Raw genomic sequence first — 27,313 nt, 5'->3', positions numbered from 1 at the left:
AAAATGAATCCAGAATACAAAATGATCTACTGAATTGTGAAGCTCTTGTATTCTTAAAAATGTATTTATTTCCTTTTTTTGTATTGCCCCTTTAGTGGTCTCAGGGTTAAGGGAACTAAGCTTCCCCTCTGGTTACCCGGAAAAGGATTTAAAAAAAAAGAAAGCCAACAGATTCTAGGAGGTGCAAAACCAACAGATGGCTCCCAGCGCCAGTGGAATCTGCTACACTCGACAGGAGCTTGCTTGCCGGCGAGAGTGTAGAAAGTGCTGTTCGCAGACTGCGTGGTGAAGGAGAGAAAGCGACAGAAGAGAGAGCCATAGTGCTGACGTTGAAGGCCCGGCCCTGTGAGGTTGCACAGGGTAAGTGGCGTTGGCCAGGAGGCAGTGGCTAAGGGGAAGGAAAGAGGATTTGGGCTAGGGGCGGGGCCTGCGGCACAGCGTGGCTCCTGATTGCTGGAGCGCGGCTGCCAATCTCGCAGAATCGCTCGGTTAACCAGTGCGCTGGCGAGACGCGCTCAGATATACTGAGCGAGCTCTGAGAAGCAGCCTCAGATCCTGACGGTGCAGCAGCCCGCAGCCTCAGCCAGGGAGTCCCAGCCGCTTTCAATGGAGGAGAAGCCCGGCCAGCCACAGCCTCAGCACCATCACAGCCACCACCATCCGCACCATCATCCTCAGCAGCAGCAGCAGCAGCAGCCGCACCACCACCACCATTATTATTTCTACAACCACAGCCACAACCATCACCACCACCACCATCACCAGCAGCCTCACCAATACCTGCAGCATGGAGCCGAGGGCAGCCCCAAGGCCCAGCCAAAGCCGCTGAAACATGAGCAGAAACACACCCTCCAGCAGCACCAGGAAACGCCGAAGAAGAAAACAGGTCTGGGAGGGAGGACGAGTGGGGGAAGGGGGTTGGGGGTGGGGGACGGGGAGTTGGGGGTGGGGCTAGATCTGAAAAGCGCGGACGGGGTCGGGGTGTGTGTGTGTTTCCTCGGGGTCTGGGGATGCCCCGTTTCATTCTCCCGAAGCTCGGGCAGGGCGGAGGGGCTTGCAGCGCCCTCTCATTCTCTTAGGCATGGGAGAGGCCCAACCAGGCCAGCGTGACCTTCCCGGCCCCCGCCCCGGCTGAAGGGAGACCCGCAGGGTCGGCCTTGGTGATCCAGCCTTATTCCTTTCCCGTTTACCTTTCTGTGGCCCTGAGTTACCTTAATTTGGGAGTCCTGAAGTGGGGTGAACCTACCCCCCTAAAAATCCCCTGGAGGTGTAACTCAGGAAGGCCTAGCGAATCCCGACCCGGGTGGTGTCGCGAGGCCCTGTTGCTGGCGGCGAGGAGTGGGTAGGTGGACTGAGTTAAGGAAGCGTCCTCACCCGCCACCCCAAGCCCACCTGTGGCCTTGGGGTTCCCCCCGTCGTGGGGGGTGACTGGGACCCCTGGTCTCTGGGGTCACTTCCACTCCTAAATGCCCTTTTTGGGTGCCGGACCCCGCAGTCCGGCCCCGCGGCTCCTCCCGAGGCCGGCGCCCCGGGCCCGCTCCCCCCAGAGCCGGCGCGGCTGGAATGTTCTCTCCTCCTCGCGGGGCCGCTTCCTGTCCGCCATGTTGGAAGCCGATTCCTGTCACCGACTCCGGCCCACTGAGGAGCGGAGGGGAAAGGGTGTAGAGGGGCACGCGGCGTGGCGGAGCCAGCGACCCGGGAACCCCACGGGCCATCGCCTATCCCCCAGCACTTCGGGGGCGCCGTCGCCCCCGGCCCCTAGGCCGCCCCTCCCCCCGGCGCCGGCCGGGTTGTGTAACCTGGTGGCGGCCGCGCGGCCCCGGGCGGGTCCCTGGGGTGAGGGGCGGGGGCGGTTGGGGTGGGGGAGGGAAGCGGCCACGAGGGGAGCGGCCTGTGCCGAGCCCCGCGCGCCGGCGGCCGCGTTTCCCGCTCCCGGGTTCGGCGGGAGGCGCGGGCGGTCTGGGCGGGGAGCCGGACTAGGAGCCTAGTGAGGGGAAGGAGGCCCCGGGCGGCGGCCGCGGAGATCCTTCGGGCAGGAGGGCCGGGGGATTCATTTTGGGTTGAGGCGGTGCCTCTGGCCGGGTGGGGTACCCAGCGGGAACCAAGCTCCCCGGTCACGAGTTTCTCTGCCACAGGAACCTCGTCTCCTGCCAGGTTCGCTCACGACTCCGCCTCTGAGGCTTTCACTTGGGCCTTTTCTTTCGAGCGGCTCATTTTCTACCAAAAGGGGGGTTAAAACCCCCAAACCGTATTCCATCCATCTCCCCCACCCAATATTTAACCTTCTGGGCTGGGGCAGTGTCTTTAAGGGGAGGGATTAAACAAATGTTTGATTGGATACGGAAGACGGGCAGTTTTTTTGACCCCTTTCTTGTCCTTAAGGGTGAACTGAAGTGGCTCCTCCATGAGGTTGGATCCACTACCATTTTGCCTCAGATGAGTCTTTTTCCATGATAACATGAAAGATGTTTTTCGCATTTTAGAACCGATATTGATTCCCAAACTATCAAACGTTGAGGGAAAAAGTCATTTGGTGAGATGAAATAAGCTTTAAAGTTTATAATCAAGCATATTTTTTTTAATATGGGGTTCTTCATAAATTGAGATATGAAGGCTAGAGAGCAGAGCGCATGTTAAATCCAGCATGTCAAATTTAATACCATCAATTATTGAGAGCTGGAGAAAAACTAACAGCTTTTCTGTTGCAGATGTGCTGTAACTTGAAGATTGAAATTGGCATATCAGATTTTCCATTTTTAGGGGGTGGTGAACCTAAGGTGTTCAGTAGAGAACACATAGGTCTATAAGAGTTACGTTTAAGAATGTGGAGCAGTTTAAATTGTTAGGAACTATATAATACTGGATCTTTTTAACATTAGATTTTTCAAAAGATGAAAAAGTATTACCTCATTACCTCATTGCTTGGAATATGTAAGGCAGTATTACTGTGTGGGTTTTAAATTGGGTTTTACCAGTCAGGTTATTAACGCAGAGCTCCTCTCTATCAGTAGAAGCAGCCCCTGATCTGTTCAAGGTGGCATTCTTCAATGTCGTATCCTGGAATAAAGAATAAGAAGGGAAACAGCTTAGCAATTTTGAGAGAATGTGAACAATTTTGGGTGAGCATTAATGTGCTGCCTAGTCACACAGTACTGTTGATTCAGAGTGTGCAATGCTAATAACTAAGAAAACATTAGGTTATTTTTCAAACATTATCAGTAATATCTTGAGGTGGGATTTTATGACCCATTACCCGCTAACCTATAAAAAGGAATCATTTTTATTTATCCAGAAGAGGGCGCAAGAGAAGACCAAATGTGTTGAGTAATTTCAGTTTCTAATCCAAACACTAGATGTATCAGAATTTAGTTTTGCTGAGTTTATTTGAAGTAGGGGTCACATGGCATCCCTAAACCAGGAGTCTTTTAATTTCTTTCAGTAATTTAATGTTTACATTTTTCTTAAAGATCTAAGCTTTAAAAATAAAATGCCTCTCTGGCATACTATTATACAATACCCACAAAGTTGCCATGGGAAAATTTTTTATGTAGTTAAATGAGTTTTTTGTCTTTCTTTTGGTTCTTAAAACTTCTGGGAATGTAGCTCTTCAGTACAGCTCTTGACATATGGGGCCCTGGGTTGTATCCCAAGCACAGAAAAAGTAAAGAAGTTTGGGGTTCAGTACAGTGACTAAGCTATTTTTTATTGGCGATTTCTGGTATTTTTCTGATATTTAAGTCCCTAGATAGTAAACTTAGTTCACTAGAATCTTTGCTTTCATTCAGTGCAGTTTGGACATTGGATTTTATTTTATTTTAATTTTTTATTTTTGTATTTAAGACTGCTTATTATAAATTGGAATTTGAAAAGTTATCACTAATGGGCCATTTGTTTAACCTGTTTGCATGGTAAGTGATGTGGGTCATTCTTTTCTTTGGTCCAGAGTTGTACAGGAGTATAGTTCTATCTGTTAAAAACATCCTTTTAGAACTTTGTGATTTCCTAAAGAAAACCTTTTAGAAAACATCCTAAACAATGATCTCTTCCTTTTTGTTATATAGTTTAGAAGTTTTCCACCAAAATTTTTTGATTGGCTGTAGGATAGCCAAATAATGGAAATGTAATACTGCAGAAGTTAAGAACTTTTATGAAATGTATTCTTATGGTACAAATTTTATACCACTATTTTAAAAATGATGATACCTTGAATCATTTTCTGGCAGTTTATATAGTAGAAGACAATGTTTATTCATTTTCAGTATTTCCACCTTTTTCTCTGAAGTTTCAGTGGACTCTTTGTGAATCTTTCCCAACTGTTCTGTTCTATATCATGTTTTAAACATAATGGTTCTCAGGCTCAAAAGATTTTCATTTCCCCTTATTATTATTTCTCTTAAAGCTGAGGGCCTCAAAGAGTTTTTGATGTGGTTTATATTGATCGGTATTTACCATGTAGGAAATTAAAACAAATTTTGAAGGAAAAAAAATATTATACAAATTCACATACTTTTCAGCTTTCATAGGTAGGCCAGGGGTTTTAACACCATGAATGAAAGTAATTAAAAACAAATAATTTATATTCATACTGGATCTCCACCCTGAAAAACTTCCATAAACGGATGTGTGTGTATTCTACTGCATATCTGTTTCTAATGGCTTACTTGACCCCAGGATATGTTTTGTAAACTTTTCAAAGAAAGGTAGATAACTAATATCACTATTATACTGGTAAGGGAGTAGAAAAAGTTGTTAACCCAATTGAATCACCTATAGTCATAGAGTTAACTTTTGGGTGGTTGAAGGCTTTCGTTATATCTAATTATTATATCTAATATCTAATTAACGTAACACTTGAAAATTAGATTTCTTTGGTTGTAGTTTTGTTAGTAAATATTTCATTTCTTGAGTAGGCAGTGTTGCATAGTGGTAGGAAACTGTGGATTCCAGACTGGAGTTCAGATTTCCAGTTCTGCCACTTTGTGACCTGGTAAGTTACTTCATCTCTGTGAGAATTTGTTTGTCCAAATGAAACATAAAGAAAACATGGGTTAGAAGAGTTAGAAACATTGGTATACAGGTTTTTGGTTTTTTTTTTAATGTATTGTATGATCTAATGTCAAAATGAATTTGACTATTAGAAAAAGTTTATAAGTGTTACAGCTTCTCTGATAGATGCAATGGATACTACTTGGTGACCACTGACCACTCAGGATTTCATAGAAATGAAATCTTGTTTCCTATTCCCCCACCCCGTTGTTTTGCTGGGCTCAAGTATGGTACTCCTAGCCCTAATTTCCTTTTAATGTTATTAAATCAATAAAACTTGGTTTTTGCCCAGAGGGTAGATCTACTCTTAATTGTAAGGAAAATTTACAGTGGTTTGTGAGGATGATGGGCAAGTTATTTCTTAGATTGAGGGGTGTTGTGGCATACTTAAGAGGTGGTCATGTTCTCTCAGATACTGTGGATTTTGGTTTGAAGCATGGCTTACTTCTGCCTCTGCTTAACAGTAGATTACATTTTTTAATTTGTAAAGTGGAGCTTACAAGTGTCTTTTCGGGGAGATATGAAGTAATAACAAACTTACAACTAAGCATAGTATCTAGTGCACAATAAATAGTCCTTATGTGTTAGATACCACTGTAATTTAAATGTTGTGATTTTTTTTAAGTCTTTTTTTTCTCTCCCTTAGGCTATGGTGAAATAAATGGTAATGCTGGAGAAAGAGAAATATCTTTAAAGAGCCTGGGTTCTGATGAAGCTACCAACCCTATTTCCAGGGTCCTCAATGGCAACCAGCAAGTTGTAGACACTAGCCTGAAGCAGACTGTAAAGGCCAGCACCTTTGGGAAAGCAGGAATTAAAACCAAGAATTTCATTCAGAAAAACAGTATGGACAAAAAGAATGGGAAGTCTTACGAAAACAAATCTGGAGAAAACCAGTGTGTAGATAAGACCGATACTGTAGCAATTCCAAATGGTGTCGTAACAAATAATTCAGGCTACATTACTAATGGTTATATGGGCAAAGGAGCAGATAATGATGGTAGTGGATCTGAGAGTGGATATACCACTCCTAAAAAAAGGAAAGCTAGGCGCAATAGTGCCAAGGGTTGTGAAAACCTTAATTTAGTGCAGGACAAAATAATGCAACAAGAGACTAGCGTCCCAACTTTAAAGCAGGGACTTGAAACTTTCAAGCCTGACTATAGTGAACAAAAGGGAAATCGAGTAGATGGTTCAAAGCCCATTTGGAAATATGAGACTGGGCCTGGAGGAACAACTCGAGGAAAACCTGCCATGGGTGATATGCTTCGTAAAAGTTCAGATATTAAACCTGGTGTGAGCAGCAAAAAGTTTGATGATCGGCCCAAAGGAAAGCATGCCTCAGCTGTTGCCTCCAAAGAGGACTCATGGACCCTATTTAAACCACCCCCAGTTTTTCCAGTGGACAATAGCAGTGCTAAAATAGTTCCTAAAATAAGTTATGCAAGCAAAGTTAAGGAAAACCTCAACAAAACTATACAGAATTCTTCTGTTTCACCATCTTCATCTTCATCTTCTTCGTCATCTGCTGGGGAAACTCAGACCCAGTCTTCAAGTCGGTTATCCCAGGTCCCTATGTCAGCACTGAAATCTGTTACTTCTGCCAACTTTTCCAATGGGCCTGTTTTAGCAGGGACTGATGGAAGTGTGTATCCTTCAGGGGGCCAGCCACTGCTAACTACTGCTGCTAATACTCTAACACCCGTCTCTTCTGGAACTGATTCAGTACTCCAAGACATGAGTTTAACTTCAGCAGCTGTTGAACAAATTAAGTCTAGCCTTTTTATCTATCCTTCAAATATGCAAACTGTGCTGTTGAGCACAGCACAAGTGGATCTGCCCTCTCAGACAGATCAGCAAAACCTGGGGGATATCTTCCAGAATCAGTGGGGTTTATCATTTATAAATGAGCCCAGTGCTGGCCCTGAGACTGTTATTGGGAAGTCATCAGATCATAAAGTGATGGAGGTGACATTTCAAGGAGAATATCCTGCCACTTTGGTTTCACAGGGTGCTGAAATAATCCCCTCAGGAACGGAGCATCCTGTGTTTCCCAAGGCTTATGAGCTGGAAAAACGGACTAGTCCTCAAGTTCTGGGTAGCATTCTAAAACCTGGGACTGTTAGTGAGAGTGGAGCCTTATCCTTGGAACCCAGTCATATAGGTGACCTGCAGAAAGCAGACACCAGTAGTCAAGGTGCTTTAGTGTTTCTCTCAAAGGACTACGAGATAGAAAATCAAAATCCTCTGGCCTCTCCTACGAACACTTTGTTAGGCTCCGCCAAAGAACAGAGATACCAGAGAGGCCTAGAAAGGAATGATAGCTGGGGTTCTTTTGACCTGAGGGCTGCTATTGTATATCACACTAAAGGTAATTCATTTGTTTCTTATACAGAGATTCTTATTGGCCAATTTAGCATATTGTTTGTGGTAAATTTTGAATATTCTGTGATTCTTTAAGACACTGGAGAGCTTAGTTGAGAATGACAGTGGAGAAGCAACTAGCAAAGACAAGAATGTCTTAATTTAGGATCTTTGGAAGTAGTATGGTTAAAGTTTAGAAAAAATGTTCAGTTTTTCAACTTAAGCATTTTTTTTTATATAAATAGGTATAATTGACCCTATCTAGTTCAGAGACTACAGAGGTGTATGTGTATTGGTGGTGAGGAGGGCAGATTACCTCAAGGAATGGATTACCTTATGTTTTCATAAGGGTTTTAAAAAATTATTTCCTTTGCACAGATATTTCCTTTTTTTTTTTCTTTTTACTAGCTATATATTACAGTAGAGTATATTTTGCAGATACTCCCTTTTTTTGCTTTTGTATCATGTGCTGCTTTATTAGTGAGCATTTAGTAGTTCTAATTTGCTTAAAATGAATAAGAACAGTGTTTTTTCAAGGAGTCCAAAGAAGATGGAATGTCAGACTATTTTTTCTTATAACAAGGAATAATGGGTGCTGAATGGTAACTGAAAGAATTTAGAGAAGTTACTATGTCAAGCATATTTGTTTATGAGCATCGTAGAGACCAGGTGCTTGGGAATCTGTACTTGTCATAGCTCCAAAGCCTGTTAAAAGGGAACCAGTTGTGGATGCAGTGGTTTGCATCTGCAGTGCCAGCTACTTGAGAGGCTGAGACAAGAGGATTGCTTGAGCCCAGGAGTTGGAGGCCAGTCTAGGCAACATATTAAGACCCTGTCCCTAATTTTTTAATAAAACCCAGATATTTTTCAAATTCCATGCTAATACTTTCTTATAATATGACTTTAATTTTGTTGTTACCAGGATTAAACCCAGGGGCGCTTAACTACAGGGCAACATCCCCCCTCTCCTTTTTTTTTTTTTTTTCTTTTAGAGTCTAAGTTGCTGAGGCTGGCTTTGAACCTGTGATCCTCCTGCCTCAGCCTCCTGAGGATTACAGGTGTGGGTACCCAACACTGATTTTGATCTTAAAAATAGGCTGAATGGGCTGGCGTTATGGCTCAGTGGTAGAACACTTGCCTAGTGTGTATGAGGCACTGGGTTCAATTCTCAGCACCCCATATAAATAAAGTCTTGACAACTAAAAAAAATTTGGCTGAATGATATAATTACTTTAAAGTAATGAGATAATGGTGATATATACAACAATGGATTTTAGTCTTACCCCTTCTGCCTCATTTCTCCCCCTCCCTAATAAAGTCACACCCCATTTGTGTATGCATACCTAATATGAACTGCACATTCCCATCTTTAACATGGGCTTATTCAAACAGTGACTTGGAACTCCCAAGAAAAGGGTTAGCCTATCAGATTGTAGGGACGAGGTAATTGCCAATTCTTTCAGGGAGCTGAAAGAAATCATTGCCTCAGAGATGAATAACAAAGTTGTTTATATGACCTTTTAATCAAATTACCTAGTCTGCATATCTTTCCTTATTTTCAAATTGGAGGACAATAAAATGAATGGAAGTCCTCTTCATATTTTTTTCCTTTAAGAAATGGGAATAAGGATTGATTTATGGAAGTCTTAGGGTAGGAATCCTAACAGATAGTTTACCTGTCTTCACTTGCTCTTCAGCTCTTCTCTTTGGAAATAAATATGAGTTACCAGAAGCTGGAGGTTTTTAGGAAAATAGGGTACCTCCAAAAAGTATGTTGACATGTTCCTTTAAGTAGTAGGTTAGTTGGTGGTCTTATGGGTGATTTTTTTTTTTTTTTTTAAGAGGTGGTGGTCTTAATATGTTGTCCAGGCTAGACCTTGCATTTTTTTTTTAATGTAAAATTGCAGGCCTTTCTAAATTGAAGTATTGACTTGCTTATTTCTGTATGCATTTTCTTTCTTTTTTTTAAATATATTTTTAGTTGTACTTGGACACAATATATTTTATGTGATGTTGAGGATTGAACCCAGTGCCTCACACGTGCGAGGCAGGCACTCTACCCCTGAGCTATAGCCCCAGCCCATGCATTTTCTTTATACATGGACTAATTACATGTGATATCAATGGTTTAGATAAACTAAATGCCTCATAAGGGTAGTTTTGTTTTGTTGATGTTATTGAGAATATTTGTTCTAGTGAAGTACATCAACTTGAGTTTTGGACATTTTTTTAAATGAAAACTTAAAAGTTTTTGAAGAGGTAATAATCAGTTGGGCTTATTGGGATATTAAGAGCTCCTGTATTATTTTCTTCTGTAGTGTAGTCCTAACTTCAGAAATAAGCCATTCATTAAGATAGGAAGGTGTGTCACTTAATTTTGTGGTTTTGGGCCTCACACTTGTTAGGCAAGCATTCTGGTACGCAGTTAGGTCACCAGCCCCCCCCCCCCCCCTTTTTGAGATTTAGGGGTTCTCTGGATATTCTGTTTTCAGATATGTGATGGGCAACTATTTTCTCCCAGTCTGTGGACTTACTTTTTTTTTTTTTTTTTATGTACAGTGTTTACAAATTTTCTTTTTGTTTTTTGTATCAGGAATTGAACCCAGGGGCACTTAACCATTAAGCCACATCCCTAGCCCTTTTTAATATTCAGGTCTCACTAAGTTGCTAAGGCTGGCTTTGAATTCACCATCCTGCCTCAGCCTCTAGATCTCCTGGGATTATAGGCATGTACCACTATATCTGGCTGGTAATAGATCTTAATGCATATACCCAGGATGTGTAACTGTTACCTCCTTTGAAGTAGCTTACTCAGAATTCTTAGTTTAATGAAACTCTGATTTGTCTTCAAAGGCTTCTAACTCTAGATCCTAACTTTTTTTTTTTTTTTTTTTTTTAATGGCCTGGCCATTTAAAGCCTCAATAAGAGATTGATAAGAGTGTGTATTTGGTTGACTTTTTGGTCTTGACTTTTTTGGTGCTGGGATCAAACCCAGGGCATTGTACATCTGAAACAAGTACTTTACTACTGCGCTACATAACAGCCCTGTGTTTAAAAAGCTAATTTAAGCTGAGTTGTTATTTTTCTTACCTGGCTAATACTTAACTGAAGAATATAGAGCACTTGAAATGCTGACATTTTATTGAAGCTAATAAGATATGGGGGCTGGAGATATAGCTCAGTTGGTACAGAATGTTTGCTTTAGATGTACAAGGCCGCCCTGGGTTTAATCCCCAGCACCGCCTTAAAAAAAAAAAAGATATGGTAAATTTGACTTAAGACACAGAGAGCCTAGAGAGATGATCAAGATTTATATTTGAGGAAGCTGGGGTTGTAGCTCAGTGGTAGAGTGCTTATAGCACATGTGAGGCCCTGGGTTCAATCCTTAGCACCACATAAAAATAAATAATAAAGGCATTGTGTCCATCTATAACTAAATCTTAAAAAAAATTTTTTTTAAATGTACTTGATGATTTGGTTGAGAACATGAAAGCTATTCTTGACTGTAAAATTAATTTTTTAATGTGAAATACAGTAAAAATATAAGGTTAAGGTGATTGTCCTAAAAATAGGGTGTATGAAACCTAAATCAACTACTTTGGAGGAATAGTAACTCTACTTAAGTTCTGATGCTCTTTTTCTTTAATCTTTGGGAGGTGTCTTTTCTATAGATGGACAAGCTACTGGTATAAAATATTCCTTAAGTAACTGTAGACTGTTGCATAAAATTTTTAAAATTTCCCTACTATCTCCACAGATGGTAGGTTATTGGTATAGATAGTTTGGTTCACTAGATTTGAGGTAGGATCTAGAGTAAAAAATTAGCTCTCTAGGTGGTTCTAATTGACAGTTGCAATTGGGAATGATAGGTATAAGAGTTTTACTCGGTGTAAGTAATCTTTTCTCAGATACTTTGTAGTTTTTTTGTTCTTTGTTTTTTAACTAAGGAGTTGAACAATATTTTCTGTGTTTTTTCCTTTCCTTTTTGAAGTACCTATGTAGGCACAGTACTTTGCTTACTTATGGAAAAATTATTTCAACAGGGTGAATCTTTTCCTTTACAGAATTTGATCAGGTAGAGGATAAAACAATACACAGTGTATAATGCAATATTTTAAATGTCATAGTGAAGGAAGAGAATTTCTAATGGAGTGAAAGTAGGAAAAGAACAGAATCTTGTTTTTATTTTTTTTAAAAAATATTTATTTATTTAGTTTTCGGCGGACACAACACCTTTGTTTGTATGTGGTGTTGAGGATTGAACCCGGGCCACACGCATGCTAGGCAAGCGCGCTACTGCTTGAGCCACATCCCCAACCCCAGAGAATCTTGTTTTTAAGGAGCATTTAAAATGAGTTTTGATGGATGGGGAAGATATTTAATTTGAGAAAACAGAATAGTGGATTGGGGGTGGCAGTTGTAGAGTCTCAGTTTAAATTCCTAGTACAGAGGGAGGGGATGGGGAGAGGAGGGAGGGAGGGAAGGAAAGAAAGATAGATGGATGAGGAGCATAGTTGGCAGAAAATTCCCAACTGGACAATGTTGTTTTCCCCCAACTTTCCTTTTCATTTTGCCCCTCCTCTTTGTGTGTGTGTGTGTGGGGGGGGTAGCAGGCGGGGCTGGAGATCGAACCCAGTGCCCTCCCCATGCTAGGCAAGTGCTCTGCCACTGAGCTACAGCCCTAACTCTGCTTCCCCATTTTTCTGGTAACCATGTGAAGTGGAAGATCAGTTAGATTCTTGGATATTCCAGGTAGAGAAATAACAAAGGTCTTCTTTGAACTTGTAACAAATATTTACTCATAAAAAGTTTTTAGATTGGGAAAGGGCACAAGAGAACTGAAGTATTTCTACAGGATTTGGGAAATGGAATATGAAGAGATAAATTGTAGATAATTGTTGTATAAAACTGACAAAGGGATTATATGCAATTGCAGGGGTCCACTTACATATAGCAGATTATATTTTGGAGATTTGTAACAATTTGAAGAAACTCAAACCACACAGCCGAGAAATTTTTAAAAAGTGTCATGAATGTCATAATCTGTTTTGTCATTTACTAATATAAAATTCAAACAAATCTGTTATAAAAAGTTAATGTTTGGGGGCTTAGGTTGTGGCTCAGCAGTAGAGAGCTTGCCTGGTAGTAATGAGGCTCTGGGTTTAATCCCTGGCACCACATAAAAACAAATGAAATAAAGGTATTGTGTCCATCTAAAACTAAAAATATTGGGAAAAAATTAATGTTTGGAGCTGGGGCTCAGCGGTGGAGCACTTGCTCAGCATGTGTGAGGTGCTGGGTTTGATCCTTAGCACCACAAAAAATAAATAAGTAAAATATATTGTGTTCAGCTACAACTGAAAAAATACTTTTAAAAAAAAAGTTAATGATATCAGCATGGATACATGCACCGACATGGTACCATTTGCAAAGGAAATGTAAAGATACAATATTTAATCATAAATATGAAAATCATGTGCATACTATAGTACTGTAATTTTAAGTTTTAGCTCTGGTTGAATTTCTTAGATTGGGAAAGGGTCCCTGTTTTTCTCTCATAGGACATAATAATCCCTAAGATGGTTTAAGAACCTTAGTGACTTGCCAGTTTTGTAACTATACTGCTTGGTTGATTTCTTATTATGTCTGCTTTCTGAATACAATAATAATGAGTTTATTTTGGTATTAATCCAAAAGATCACTTGTAAGAATTTTATTTTATTTTATTTTTTTTAAATTTTAATATTTATTTTTTAGTTATTGGCGGACACAACATCTTTGTTTGTATGTGGTGCTGAGGATCGAACCCGGGCCGCATGCATGCCAGGCAAGCGCGCTACCGCTTGAGCCACATCCCCAGCCCACTTGTAAGAATTTTAAAGAAGCTGAAATTTAAGCCCAGTTTTTACTAGTTTAAGTAAGGAGGAAATAAAAAAATCACCCATGCTATTAAAGTAGAATTGTCAAGTACTGTTGTCAAGTACTGATCTTCCTGCCTCATCTTTCCAAGTTTCATTCCAAGCAGCTTGAATTTGATATTTCACCCTTACAGTATGAACCAGATTAGAATAAGTATTGTAGAAAAGAGAAAAGTAACAAAACCAACTTGTTAAGTTTCTGTTGTGGATTTAGAGGTGGTCCAGACTATCGTGCTTATTCTGATTGGTTGGTGCTTCAAATTGGGGATGAAGGATTTATTGTTTACTGAAACGGTGGTGACTTCTAACTGCCATAAATCAAAGTTATCTGAAAATATGTACCTCTTTCTAGTTACAGTCAAATTGAAAAAGTAATGAATAGGTGAGATTTCTGAAAGGACCCCCCCCACACACACACCCCCAAGTCCTGGGGATCAAACCTGTGGCCTTGCATTTACCAAGCAAGTGCTCACTGAGCCACATCCCCACCCCCTGAAAGATTTCTTTGTAAATGAATAGGCAGGTGTACAGTTGACTAGTTGAGAAAGGAAATCAGAATAGGAAAACATAGTATTGGGATAGTTTGTATTATCAAAAGATAGGTAAATCTAGGTTAAGAAAAAGAATTGAAATTGAAGATCTTACCATGATTGCTGAATCTTAAGGAATTTGGTATAAAATGGCTTCTAAGTGATTGAAAAGTGTGATTAATTGTAGATTGGCTTAGGGCTCACAATTATGGAAGTTGGCCTTATGTTTTATTTATTTATTTAGTTAGTTAGGTGCCAGGGATTGAACTTGGGCACATACTAGCCCTGTCTTATATTTATTTAGAGACAGGGTCTTACGGAGTTGCTTAGCCTCTCGCTTTTTCTGAGGCTGTCTTTGAACTCCTGATCTTCCTGCCTCATCTTCTTGAGCCGCTAGGATTACAGGCATGCAACGTTGCATCTGGCTTGACTTTTTATTTTGAGAGTTCTATTATGTATTGATCAACATCAATTTAGATGTTAATTTTTAACATTTTGTTAACCAGAGAATAGGATCATTGTTCAAATTTAAAGACAAAAAATAAGTTTCAGGTTGACTTTGATTCATAACTTCATTCTTTTTCTTTGAGAAATTTTAGAATTGAATACTAAATTGGTTTTGATCATATGAAATTGCTGTTTTGGGAGGTCAAAAGTTGAATGTTAGTGGTATCAAGGGAATCTTACTTAGTTACTACTTTATGTTGTGTTATTTCCTGGCTTATTTGAATGTTTCATTCAAATCAGTATTTATAGTACCAAGCACTAAGGGAAGAATTTGCAATACTCCTGCCTCAACCTTCTGAGTCACTAGGATTACAGGTGTGTGACACCATGTCTGGTTAGATTTAAGTAAAAGTTGCTCTTTTCTAAATTGTTTTATATGGTGTTGAGGATTGAACCCAGTGCTTCAACACAAGCTGGGCAAGCGCTCTACCACTGAGCTACAACCCCAACCTTCAGAATTCTTTTTAAAGGAAGAGTGGTAAACATTGAAAGTGAAGCTGGACTGACTAATGGCAAAGAGGCAAGTTAAAAGGTAATTGTAGGGCTGGGGATATAGCTCAGTTGGTAGAGTGCCTGCTTTATAGAAAGTAGAAATGTAGGTATGTAAATTGTAGATATCACTATACTTGAGCCAGGGCCCTGGCATTGGGCTGAATAAAAAGGAATAGATGGCTAGAAAGTTGCAAGTGTCTTAATACTGGTTAAGAATCATCATAGTTGAATACTCCTTCCCTAAATTATCTACTTTGAATTTCTTTGCTCTCTATCATTCTGTTCCTTAAATTTTGACATTACTTGAGTTCCTTTTTCATACTACACAAAGTTATGATAATCTCATCCAATTCTCTTGTATGTTAAACTTTAAGTCTTCTTAAACTGCTGTTACTTTGTTGTATCACCTTAATGAATTCAATTTTATATACACAGAATTAAGGTGTGTATACATTTGAATTAGTTTGCCAAGTATAAATAGGGACTGGGCATGTGGCTCAACAGTTATATACCCCAGGGTTCAATCCCCAGTATCCCCACCCCCACTTTTTTTCCCCCACCTTTTCTCTCAGTGAGTTAACATTTTAGTCCAATTTGTCATTAGATTATATAGATCCAGTCTCTTAATGTCTCCATTTTTCTTTTCTGTCTCTGACAAAAAACTGTCATAACTTATTTTGCAGTAGCATTTATTGGACTTGATGTTATCTCATTCTTTTCAGTTGCCTGGAAGAACCATTTCTAATATTTAGTATAGTAATGATTCCTTCAGTGACTTCCCTTCACCTGTATAATTAATAATAAACTTCCCTCTTTTTTTTTTTTTTTTTTTAATATTTATTTATTTATTTTAGTTTTCGGCGGACACAACATCTTTGTTTGTATGTGGTGCTAAGGATCGAACCCGGGCCGCACGCATGCCAGGCGAGCACGCTACCGCTTGAGCCACATCCCCAGCCCAATAAACTTCCCTTACATAGACCTTTTTGGTCTGTCCTCTGAAAAGTGTTCTTCCTCTAAATCTTTAAATCTTAGCGACTTTCAACCTTATAAAATATGGGTCATTTAACTTTTTGTATAAAGGGCAAAACAGTAAATATTTTAGGATTTGTGACCTGTAGGATCTCTGTTGCAAATAACGCATTACTTGATTTTGCCTTGTATCTCCAAAGCAGCCATAGATGGCATATAAACAGTGAGTGTAGCTATGATCCAATAAAATGAGTAAAAACAGGCAGCCAAAAATATAATATCAAATCTATTGTTACTTCTTGTTAGCCTTAGTTAGGGTTAAGTATGGCATCAGACTATTTATATTTTCTTTCTGGTTGCAACCTTGAGTTTCATGGAAACTTAAATTTTAAGGTCTGGAAGATGTAGCTGAGTGATAGAACACTTGCCTAGCATGCCTTGAATTTTATCCCCATTGAGGAAATAAAGTTGCTAGTAGTCACAGAAGGAATATTAATGCAGGAAAGGAATTTGCATTCACTTTTATTTTAGCTTATTTTTTGGCTGTACTATGCTGGCTCCTGGCTTGCTTATTTGTTTTTAATATTTATTTTTTAGTTGGACACAATATCTTTATTTATTTTTATGTGGTGCTGAGGGTCGAACCCAGGGCCTTGCACATTCTAGGCGAGTACTCTACCACTGAGCCACAACCCCCACGCCCAACCCCGCTGGCTAGCTTTTAAGCTCTGAATTATATCTTCTTTTTCCCTCATCAGACATAATCAAATTGACTATTCCAGATCCTTCATTTGAGGATAATGTAATTTTCTTAGCAGAAATCTGTAGCATTTGAGTAAAAGCTTCAGTTGAGATTACAGGTGTGTACCACCATGCTGGTTAGATATGGTTTTGATCTTGGCTCATTGCAGGGAGAGAGTATACTATTTCCTTTCCCCATCCATATGCATATGACAGTTACAATTTTAGGTCCATACATTTAATTTCATTTAAACCTGGAGAGGGGTTAGATTGTGACTTAGCTGTAACTGGTGTCCAGATACATCCCTTCTTCATGAGCTCCAGTTTATTTTTCTTTATATTGATTGCTAATAAATTAGATTACACTTTTTTTTTAATATTTATTTTTTAGTTTTCGGCGGACACAACATCTTTGTTTGTATGTGGTGCTGAGGATCGAACCCGGGCCGCACGGCATGCCAGGCGAGCGCGCTACCGCTTGAGCCACATCCCCAGCCCTAGATTACACTTAACACAGAATCCAAATAGAGTAAAATAATCTTCAGCTTTTCCAAATAACTGTTGTATGACCATAAGAGAAATATTTATTCTTGATTTTTATTATAGTTTGTTCCTTTTACTAAGTAGTTTTTAAATTTACTTTATGTCCTAGGTACAGTGTTTCCTTTGATTCTTATAGAATAATAGTCATCTACTGTCTTACTCATCAGGGCTTCAGGTATCTCTTGTGAAGCTTCCTTGTATGCCTGGTAGAATTTGTCTTGCATTTTCTCTGTTGCTATCATTTGGGTGTGTTCATATTTTCTTAATGAAAATGCCAAATAAGCTCCTTGTCGATGTTTTGAATGAAATTGGAGCAAATGAGGATCTTGTCATTAGTCACTGGATATGGATTGGCATATTGACCTTATGGGTTAAAATGACAAGTAGGTATAGTTTAGAGGTAGAACCACATGCCTGGATGCTTATATTAAGCATCGGATTTAATCAACTTTGATAAATGCTGTGTCCAAAAGACTTCTTCAGAAGTGATTAGTTGCCATGAAGTATTTGGTTGTGTGGGTGGGTGGGTTTTTTTTTTTTTTCTGTATTAAACATGGCAATTAAGAATTATAGGTTCATCTCTTAGAAGGGTGCAGTGCTGCAAGCCTTTAATTCCAGCACCTAGGGAAGTTAAGGTAGGAAGATTGCAAGTTCAAGGCCAGCATCTGCAATTTAGGGGAGACCCTGTCTTTAAATAAAAAGGGGCTGTGGCTCAGCAGTAGCACACTTGCTTGGCATGTGTGAGGCACTCTGGGTTCCATTATCAGCACTACATATAAATAAATAAAATAAAGGTTTTATCAACAACTAAAAAAAAATGTTTAAAAAAGGATTGGGGATGTAGCCCAGTGATAGAGTACCTCTGGTTTCAAATCCCTAGTTCAAAAAAAAAAAAAAAAAGAATTACAGAAAGACATCAGTGCTTTGTAGAATTGTTATTTTTAGCCCTAGCCCAGCTGTAATCAATCTAGGTTATATATATGTATTTTTTTTTTTTTAAGGGAAAAAGCATTTGTTCCTTGAAAGTTGTCATAAAATGATCCTTTTTCTTTTTTTCCCTGCAGAAATGGAATCTATTTGGAATTTGCAGAAGCAAGGTAAGAATGTTTAGATTACCTGAAATGTTAGTATTAATGAGCAGTTGTTACATATTCTTTTTGGCTGGGAATAACAGATGAAGTGACCTACCAAATACATTTTGTATTTTTTGCTATTTAATTATTGCAGTCACAAGGCACTAGCTGCCATATAAGGATCAGGTACTATAAATATGCCATATAAGGATCAGGTAATACTATAAGTATGAAAATACTCCAGCAGCTGGACAAAGCAGTGAATTATTTTTTTAACTCTGATAGAAAGGAAGATCAGTGGGGTAAGGATATAGTGTTTTTAGCATGCAAGGGATCCTGGATTCAGTCTCTGGAACTCTCGTGGGCGGGCGCACGCAATTATTTTCACCCTCCCATAACCAAGGTATGACTAGCAGGAGGGAATAAAAAAATCAACATGTGGATTATTTGGAATCTTCAAAAAGTTAAAATTGGTTATACTAATTATTGTTTGCCTTTTCCCTAAATATATTAAAATATAATAGGTATAGAAACTAGAGGGTGGCAGGATTAGAATGTAGGTTCCCCTAATGTCCTAACACTACTCCACCTTTTTTTTTTTTTTTTTTAAACTATAGCTTTGACCTCACCTTGTTTCTTAGGGTCAAGTCTTTTTCTTAAATTATTTAGATTTTTTTTTGGGGGGGGGGGTACTTTCTTAATCAAATATACAACTTAAAAAACAGATTAGAAAATATACCCTTCAAAAGTAGACCTACCTTGTACTGTAAAGTGACTACTATTAGAAATGAGCATTATTTTCATAATAGATTGCCAGAAGGTGGGCCTTGGAGTCCCAGAAAGGATATTACATAATTTCTGGACTAGATTGATTTTTTTTTTTTTTTTTTTTAGTTGTAGGTGGACACAATTCCTTTATTTTGTTTATTTTTATATGGTGCTGAGGATCAAACCCAGTATCACATGTTCTAGGCAAGTGCTCTACCACTGAGCTACAATCCCAGCCTTAGATTGATTCTTAAGCTGATATGAGCTTAAGTTATATGTTACTATTTTCAGGCCATTATTATTTTCCACTAGGTGACAAGTTTTATTGGTTTGTCTATTTTGCATTGAAGTATGTGTACTTTAAAAAATTCTTAGTATAGGTAGAAGTAGTATGTAATAAAAATATTGTCCCTTCAGAAAATGGGAGCATTTAGCTAAATAATAGAAATTTAATACTTTAGAATACCCCTGCAGGCTTTGCCTGGGCATATTCTGACAGTTTTATATTTTGAACCCAGAAGACCCCTAGGCTTTTAATTTTTTTTTCCTTTTCTTTTCATATGTGTGCATGCACTGGTGCTAGAGATTGAAGGAGGACCTTGCACACACACTACCACTGAGCTACAGCATCTGCTTTTGCTGAGAATGAAGGCTGGTGGTCCTGTGGAAAATAAGAAGGAATCAATGAGTCATGATTAGAACTAACATCAAAAACTTCACAGTGAAGTTTTTGGTTGCTAAGTTTTTAATTAAACTGGTCCTTGTTGGACAGTCTGTACCAGTTAAAATAAATTTTAACTTCAGTTGCTGAAAAGAAAAAGAGGAAAGTGGTTTTTGTTGTTGTTTTTTGTATGAAGATTTGATGGTTTAAGTTTTTGTTTTTTGCAAGGAAGGGACTCCACTTTTTTCAGATTTCCTTTTCTTGGTACTGGGGATTGAACTCAGGGTCACTCAAGGACTGAACCACATCCCCAGCCCATTTTGTATTTTATTTAGAGACACTGAGTTGCTCGCTGATGCTGAGGATGGTTTTGAACTTGTAATCCTCCTGTTACAGGTGTGCACTACCATGCCTGGCTAAGTTTACGTTTTGTGTTATTGTGTACGTAGACAGAATACCTTTATTTCATTTATTTTTATGTGGTTCTGAGGATTGAACCCAGTGCCTTACACTTACTAGGCAAGTTCTCTACCACTGATTTTTTTGAGTTAAGAAACTGAATTGGATGTGTATTTATAAAGAGTAGCCTTTAAATTGTGTTTTTAATAAGAGGGGGCAGCCTAAACTATGATTACTTAGGCTTTATTTTGGGATTCCATTTCTTATCTTTACTTTTTTTTTTTAACCTTCCCTCTAGATCCCAAAAGGATAATCACTTACAATGAAGCCATGGATAGTCCAGATCAATGAAGGACCAGACTGCCTGTTTGTAACCTTTCTGCAGCATTAGAGCCACCATTCATGGGGGACACAAGGCTTTTATGCTCCTAGATCTTCAACGCAGCAGAGGAACCATAAGTAGAATCACAGGATAATATATACAAATATATATATATACATTTATATATATATATATAGTTATTTAAAAAAAGGCAACTGAAAGTAATTAGACTTCTTAAGGAATCAAGTTTATTTCAAGAGACTACACATGGTTATTTAATCTCCGGTACTGAATAGTTTGTTGTGTTTTTTTTTTTTTTTTTTTTTTTCCTCTCTCTTTTTTTCTTTTCATTTGTAAGTTTTTGTTTAAGTGTGAATGCAAGTGATTAATGAATACAGACTTACAAGCGTGGTTCTAAAGTTCCTGCTGTCATCAACTTGGGCAACAAATGACCCACTGGAAAGGCAAATCCACTTAAAAGATCTCTGAATCTTGTTCTGTGACTAAAGTGATACACTAATCATGGGGAACCCAGATGATTCAACATTATCCCCTACTCCTCCCTTGATCTTTTGGTTTTACTTTAAGCCCTGCGAGAATGCTGGATAAATGCCTTGAAGTTTGCAGGGGTGTATTTTTTTTTTTTTTTTAGCAAATATGATTTGCATGTCTTGCCAGGAGTTTAAGCAGCCTCTGTGGGGTATTGGGGAAATCTTTTTGTTCTTTCCTTTTGTTTTTTGTGGGGTGGGGATAGGGGAGGGCATTGAAGTTCTACAATTCTGGAGTAGTTGGTGGGCCATAGTTAACTTGTTTTGGTTATATGTTGAACTTTTAACAACTGAAGAATCCATGAGTGTCATTTAAAGAAAAGTTGCAGAACAAGCAATTGGCTTAGTTATGGGGGGAATCCTTTGCCCATATTTTAATGTAATTGTATAACTGGGAGCAAAAATATATTCTGCTTTTCAACTGTAGGTGCTCCAGACTTGCTCTCTGTCACTAACACTAAATGTGCAGTTTTCCTTGTTTTTCATCAAACATCTAAGAGAAACTTGTACTTTTCTGTAAATTCTCTTGATTTCTCAGCAAAATCTAAAAGGGGAAGAAAAAAAGGCAATGAAAACTAAACTTTTCATGTTTTTAGCCAGTGAGGAGGTAATAAACCCTGCTTATAGAAGGTGTGCTTTCATGCAAATTATACTTCTGAGCTTATTAGCTTCTAATTATATCTTAGTAAATATATTTTATTACTAGAGCAAAATGGGTTTTTAAGGAAAATAATGTGAAATTCTGAAATTTTCTTTTGGGCAGAAAAGAGCATTAGCCCTGTCTTATCATCACATTGCCATCCTGTTGCACTGCAGCTTGTGTATAGCATGCTGAAATAAATTTTTTGTGTGTGTGTGTGCAGAAACTAAGGGTCCAATTTAAGATTGGGTGATGTTAGTGATATAATAACAAGTTCTCTGGCCTGACACAGCATAACATCACACACACATATACACACAGAGAGAAATTAGTATATCCATGTATGTCAAATACAGGTTAAAATAGCAGGGCATTTATATAGAGTTGTAGTCTTCTAATAAAGTAAGCTGGATCCCCTAGGAATATCTGGGGAGAAAGGAACTGCTTTTTTTGCTCTACCCCTTTGCTTAAGAAATGTCCAGTTTTGAGTGACTGTAGTATGGATGGTTTTCTTGTTTTGTTGATTATTTGAGGCTTTTAATAAGTAGTTCATGAAAGAAGCTGTTGGACTCAATGTAGAGTAGAGAAAATATCTTTTTAGTCTGGATTTCTGCCCTGCTTAGATTTTTAAAAAAGTTATAAGCATGGATTGCCAATTCCACTTGATGTAAACAAAACTTTTTATACATAATATATATATATACATATATATATATATAAAATAACTTATTGTATCAGTCCAGGTTCAGAAACTTGTGGTAGGCCAGTTCCAGATAGTTTCATTTCACCTGTAAACTGTATCACTTTTACTGATATTGTAATTTTCAAATGTATAATATGTTTACAGATGTGCCCTGCATTTAGTCTGCCTTGTTCCTATTTTGATTTTTGTTGAGTCTCCTGCCTGCTTGCCAAAAGCTAGGATGCTTCAGGCCCATGTACAATTGAAAGCAGAGGCATCCTTGAGCTTTAAAGCATTGAACAAACTGGAAAATGCAACATACCACATACTGAAGTGAAAAAAAGTCTTGTGTTTTGTGTTTTTTTTTTTTTTTTTAATAAAAATTTTCAAAAAGTTTAAAAAAAAGATAAAAGGTTGATTAAAGAAAAAAAAAAGGCTCCAGTTTGTTTTACAGGTTTTAAAGTTCTGCTGTGTGTTCAATTGCCTTGTGTAACCACTTGTCTTAGGGCCAGATCCCCACCCTCACCCCACACCTCTTATTTTTAAATGTCCATTTTGCTTGCCTGGAATTTTAAAGTTTTTTTGTTTCGCAACTCACAAACTTTCTTGGTTTGTGACATACAGAGTTGAATGAACATATATTTAAGAAAAAAAACACCCCAACCCCCATCTGAATTTACCTTGGAAGCAACAATTAAATACTTTTTAAAAAGTCTTTGCTTTCTTAATTCCCTCCTATATCCCTCAGGCTTCTGGGTTCAGAGAAGCTGAAGAGAATGTAACCCTTCTCTGTTTGTCCAAAGGTTTTTTTGAGTCTCAATTCTAAATGAAACAATGCAACATTTCACTTTTATTTCTGAACTGAAATTTATATGATTAGAGGTATATATAGTGGTTAGGAATGTCTTAATTTTCTGGGAACCCTAGTGCCCCATCATATTAACCGTCAGTATTTTTGGGCATTGGGTTAATGGACTTAATTGCCTAGGTACAAGCAGGACTTTGGGACAAATTCTCCTTTGTGCTGTTTGGTTACACTTAACTCTACTTGTTGCAATCTTTCTCCTTAGGTCCTCACACAATTCCTTACAGAGCACTTATTAAAAAAATCTGAAGAGTTGATCTGTTTTCTGATTATTTTTGTGTAAGCTTCTAAACAAACTTCAGCTGTGATTAATTTAGCACATTTAAATAACAATGTGTTTCAGTTCATTATAAAATTTTCCTTCGACTCAGAGTATTAGTACTGTAGCATAAACCAAATACAGTCTAGAGGGGATTTTTAACATCCCTCCATTGAAAAGACTGAAAAAGCTGTGTGTGTCTATGGGTGTGTGTGTGGTTGTGTGTATGTGTGTATGCATGCATGTTTGTGTGTTGGGTGCTTGTATGTGAGGGAAGGATAAAAGATTAGTGAATGTGTATAAGACATTAGTATTCAGAATGAAACTTGTATTTATTTTGTGCCATTTGTTTTCATTACACAGAATAAAGTCAGGTGGTTTAAATCCTTAAAAAGGGGTAGTATTTGAAAAATGGCACTAAGAATGAAATCATGACCTATTTTTTTAATAGCTATGAAGATACTAATTATGGGTGAAGATTTCTTTTTTTAAATTTGTCTTGATTGTAGGCTTTTGTGTCACATGCCACTCTTGTGTAGATGTCCCCACAAAAGACAGGGTGTATTCATCTTTCTCTTTATTCACCCCCACTTTGCTGGACTGAAGTTAATTGCATAGCCTTTCCTCTAACCTCCTTAGTAATGAACCATTAACATAAAATATATTTACACCATCTGTAGTAGCTCATCTTCCTCCCCTGCTTTTTAGGAGGAGATTGCCAATAACTAGGGATTTGTTAATGGCAGCTTGTTTTACTTATTTATTTTTTTCCTTGAAATAAATGGCTAGTTTGTCTCCATTTTAGAATTTTGCTGTCCTTAATCATTTGCATACTTAGTCACCACTCAGAATCTGCAAAAACTTTAAAAAAAAGAAAAAGTGCTGCATTTGTTTTTTCAAGTAACAGTTCTTAGGCAAAATGACAAACCTCAGCTATCAGAGTTGTCCACAATACAAAATGTGTTTCTTCATAAAATGACATAGCAGCAGTAGTTTCATATTTGGCTATTAAGTTTGTTGCTAACTCATATTAGAGGCATCTAATGGGTTTTTTTTTTTTTTCTGTAATTGCCAATAAGTTTAAAAAAAGAAAAAGCCACTTAGTGTGATTTTGTCATGGAACAAATGGCCACAGGCAAGGAAATTATAATAGGGCTTTGCTTAATTTTAAATTCCACCAAATAAGGAGGGGAGTCATTTTTTTGTAAGGCTTTCTTAGGAGAAATAAGTTAATTAAAAAGTGCAATTTCCAAGGGATATGGGTATAGGAGTGCCTCTGGGCCATGTCCTCAAATAACACATGATCCCTCATGTGCTAACGGCAGAATTGATATTGTAGTAGGACAAATATATACAAGTATGACAATTTTTATGGTAAGACCTGTTGGTGCTGCACCAGCAGGTGGATTCTAATAAGACGGTGTTTTCTGATAGCCCTGCTTCTAGATTTTAAGGAAAAGGAAAGGGCAGAGGACAAGGCTAGACTTTGCTGCTCTGAATGTGCCAGAGGCATGGTAGTTCTTAAAGTCAATATTGCTTTTATTAATTGACTGGGCACCAGGATTCTTTTATGGTGAAAAAAGATGGGCTTCTGCTATGAGTGTCTTTAAAGGTTTCTTTTTAAACATCAGTCTGGTCAGATGTGTGAGAACCAGAACCACCAGGAGCTGGTTTAAAGAATGGGGAGCTGGTTTAAAGAATGATGAAACATCGACTCTGCTCACTGCTTTACTGAGTTTTAAGTTCCACACCGTTTTGCTGCTCAAGAAAGATCTTAAAGTAGTTAAAGGATCCCAGCAATGTTATGAATGCTTTTTTAAGTTGTCTCCATAATAATAAACACTCAGTGAAGCAAGAATGGTATATTGCTTTTATATTACTGGGAATGTCAAATATGGGCTAGAAACTATGGAACACCCATCCTCATGTGATAGTTGCTGATTCAAACTTCCCTCTTTATACATAAAGTTTTGTGTTCAGGGTTCTGAAGCCATTTTCTGATAGTGCAGTATCCCTTTTCTACAGCCTTATTAAAAACACCTACAAATGTTTATTTTCCAGTTCAGTTTTAACTTTCACTGTATATCTTAAGTTGTAGTCTATATAGACCAACAAATTAACTTGAGGTAAATTACATAGCTTTCTATATACCCTTTTTTCTCCTCAGGTGCTAACAAACAAAGGCTCCAAAAATGGATACTGCTTTAGTAACATCTGCTTTATTAAAATGCATTATTTGTTTTACTAGATCTAGTGTAAAGATTTGGTGTTAACAAAAAAGTTTTAATATGTAAATATGAATGATTGCCTTTAGTTTGCCCTTGTTTGTCTAATGTCTTCTCATTTATAGAGGTGAATCCTTTTATGATCTTGAGTACATTTCGATAGGTGTTGTGGTTTTTTTTTTTTTCTTTTTTTTTGAATGAAAATACAACTGTTTTCTGTCTTAGATTAATCCTGCTGCTGCTATGAAAACTGAAAATCAAGAATGTGATGCACTTTTTACATTACTATATACCATACATATACCATAGGTTGCTTTGGTACCTTTTCTGTAGCACAGCCACTAACAAAAGTGAGTGAAAAAAAAGTTATCTTTGGGAGGGAATCTGTACAAGTAGCTAATCCATAGTTGGTATTGGCCTATGAATGACAATAACTTAGGAAAGTAAAAGATTTGCTTAATATTACACTTTTTGGCCTTAAGACGTCTTCTACTACTGAAAAATATTTTAAATCTTAGTTTTGTTTCTATTATTCCCTTTGCCTCAAAAAGAGGAAGAATGACTTAAAGAAGTTGCTGTTCTTTTAGAAAACAATTATCTGCTGTCTGAGCTGGGGAACTTACTTTTTGCTTATATACAAAAGAGAATGCTGTTCTAAACCAGTCAGTTTTAGTTAAATCAGTCAAAATTCCCAACTCTTCTGTTTCTCTAGTATATTTTTACTTAGCAAAGGTAAACTTTAAATATAGTAGGAATGCTACTTGAAAAAAGGAAAAGAATTTCTCAAGCACATCCCCAAACTTGAAGGAGATGGAACCCAAAACAGTGCAGGGGAAACACCAAACGAGGTGGAGGAATATGAGAATGATGTGTGGTCCAAAGCTATCTGGTTATATTTTGATGTTGCCAATATCGCAGAGCCAAAATTTTAATTTGCTTATTTAATATATTTGTTGGCCAGAGATCTATTTTTATATCAATGTGCCTTGCATGTATATTAAAAAATTTTTGGAAAGACCATGTAGTAATGCCTGAGATAGTTGATGGTTCTTAACCACCTCACTAATTTTTATGCAGTATGAAATGCTCATTCTATTGCCCAACTGGTGCTCTCTGTTAAAAGTTATAGATCTTGTCAAACTGGAACTATTTTATAAACTGGGGAAGTGATTTTCTTTTTTCTTTTTTTTTTTTTTTTAAGTCTGTTAGTGGCTATTCTGTAGCGGGAAATAGTAAAAGGATTCTTCACTTCCTTTCCTGCCCCTTTAGCACCTTCTTTAAGTAATGTGATGACACCATTTCTTGTGTGCTTTGAAAAAAGTTTGAGCTTGCTGTCTCCTTTAGTGTTATAAAAAGTGTTGTTAAGCATTGTTTGCAAAGTATAGGGAGATAATGGAGTCCAGGTTAATTGGGAATTCTGTGTGAGCTTTAATCCAAGTTATTGGCTCTTTCCAACTTAAATTTTTTTTATTGTTAAAGCACCTTGCTTAGAAAATTTTAAATACTTATGTCTGCAACAATTGTCTCAAAATGATAAACTGTGCAATTCTTGTCATTAAAAACAAAAAGATCTGAACTGAACTCTCCCTAATGTGACTTGTTAGTTTCTCTGTATTTCCTGCCAGTGTAAATGTGAAAAGCTTTGCTTGCATTACGTTTTAGAAATGCATTTTGCACACTTGAATTTTGCTGAAGCTCCGTGAAAAGGTTAGATCTAAGTAGATGAATAAAGCTATGCACATGTTTTGAAAGTTTAA

General features: G+C 37.9%; 1 protein-coding gene across 1 annotated transcript; it reads left to right on the top strand.

Moving 5' to 3' along the window:
- Positions 1–512: 512 nt before the first annotated feature.
- Nufip2 (nuclear FMR1 interacting protein 2) lies at positions 513–27,313 on the top strand. The gene is made up of 4 exons (XM_046446867.2): positions 513–886; positions 5,693–7,417; positions 18,179–18,211; positions 20,314–27,313. The coding sequence occupies exons 1-4, from the start codon at positions 607–609 to the stop codon at positions 20,364–20,366; spliced, it is 2,091 nt and encodes a 696-aa protein (XP_046302823.1). The 5' UTR covers positions 513–606; the 3' UTR covers positions 20,367–27,313.

Source organism: Marmota monax, unplaced genomic scaffold (assembly GCF_021218885.2).
Source record: "Marmota monax isolate L192 unplaced genomic scaffold, Marmota_monax_Labrador192_F-V1.1 WCK01_AAM20220418_F8-fsc00138, whole genome shotgun sequence".
Taxonomy (NCBI): Eukaryota; Metazoa; Chordata; class Mammalia; order Rodentia; family Sciuridae; genus Marmota; species Marmota monax.
This window is presented reverse-complemented; position numbering and strand designations above follow the sequence as displayed.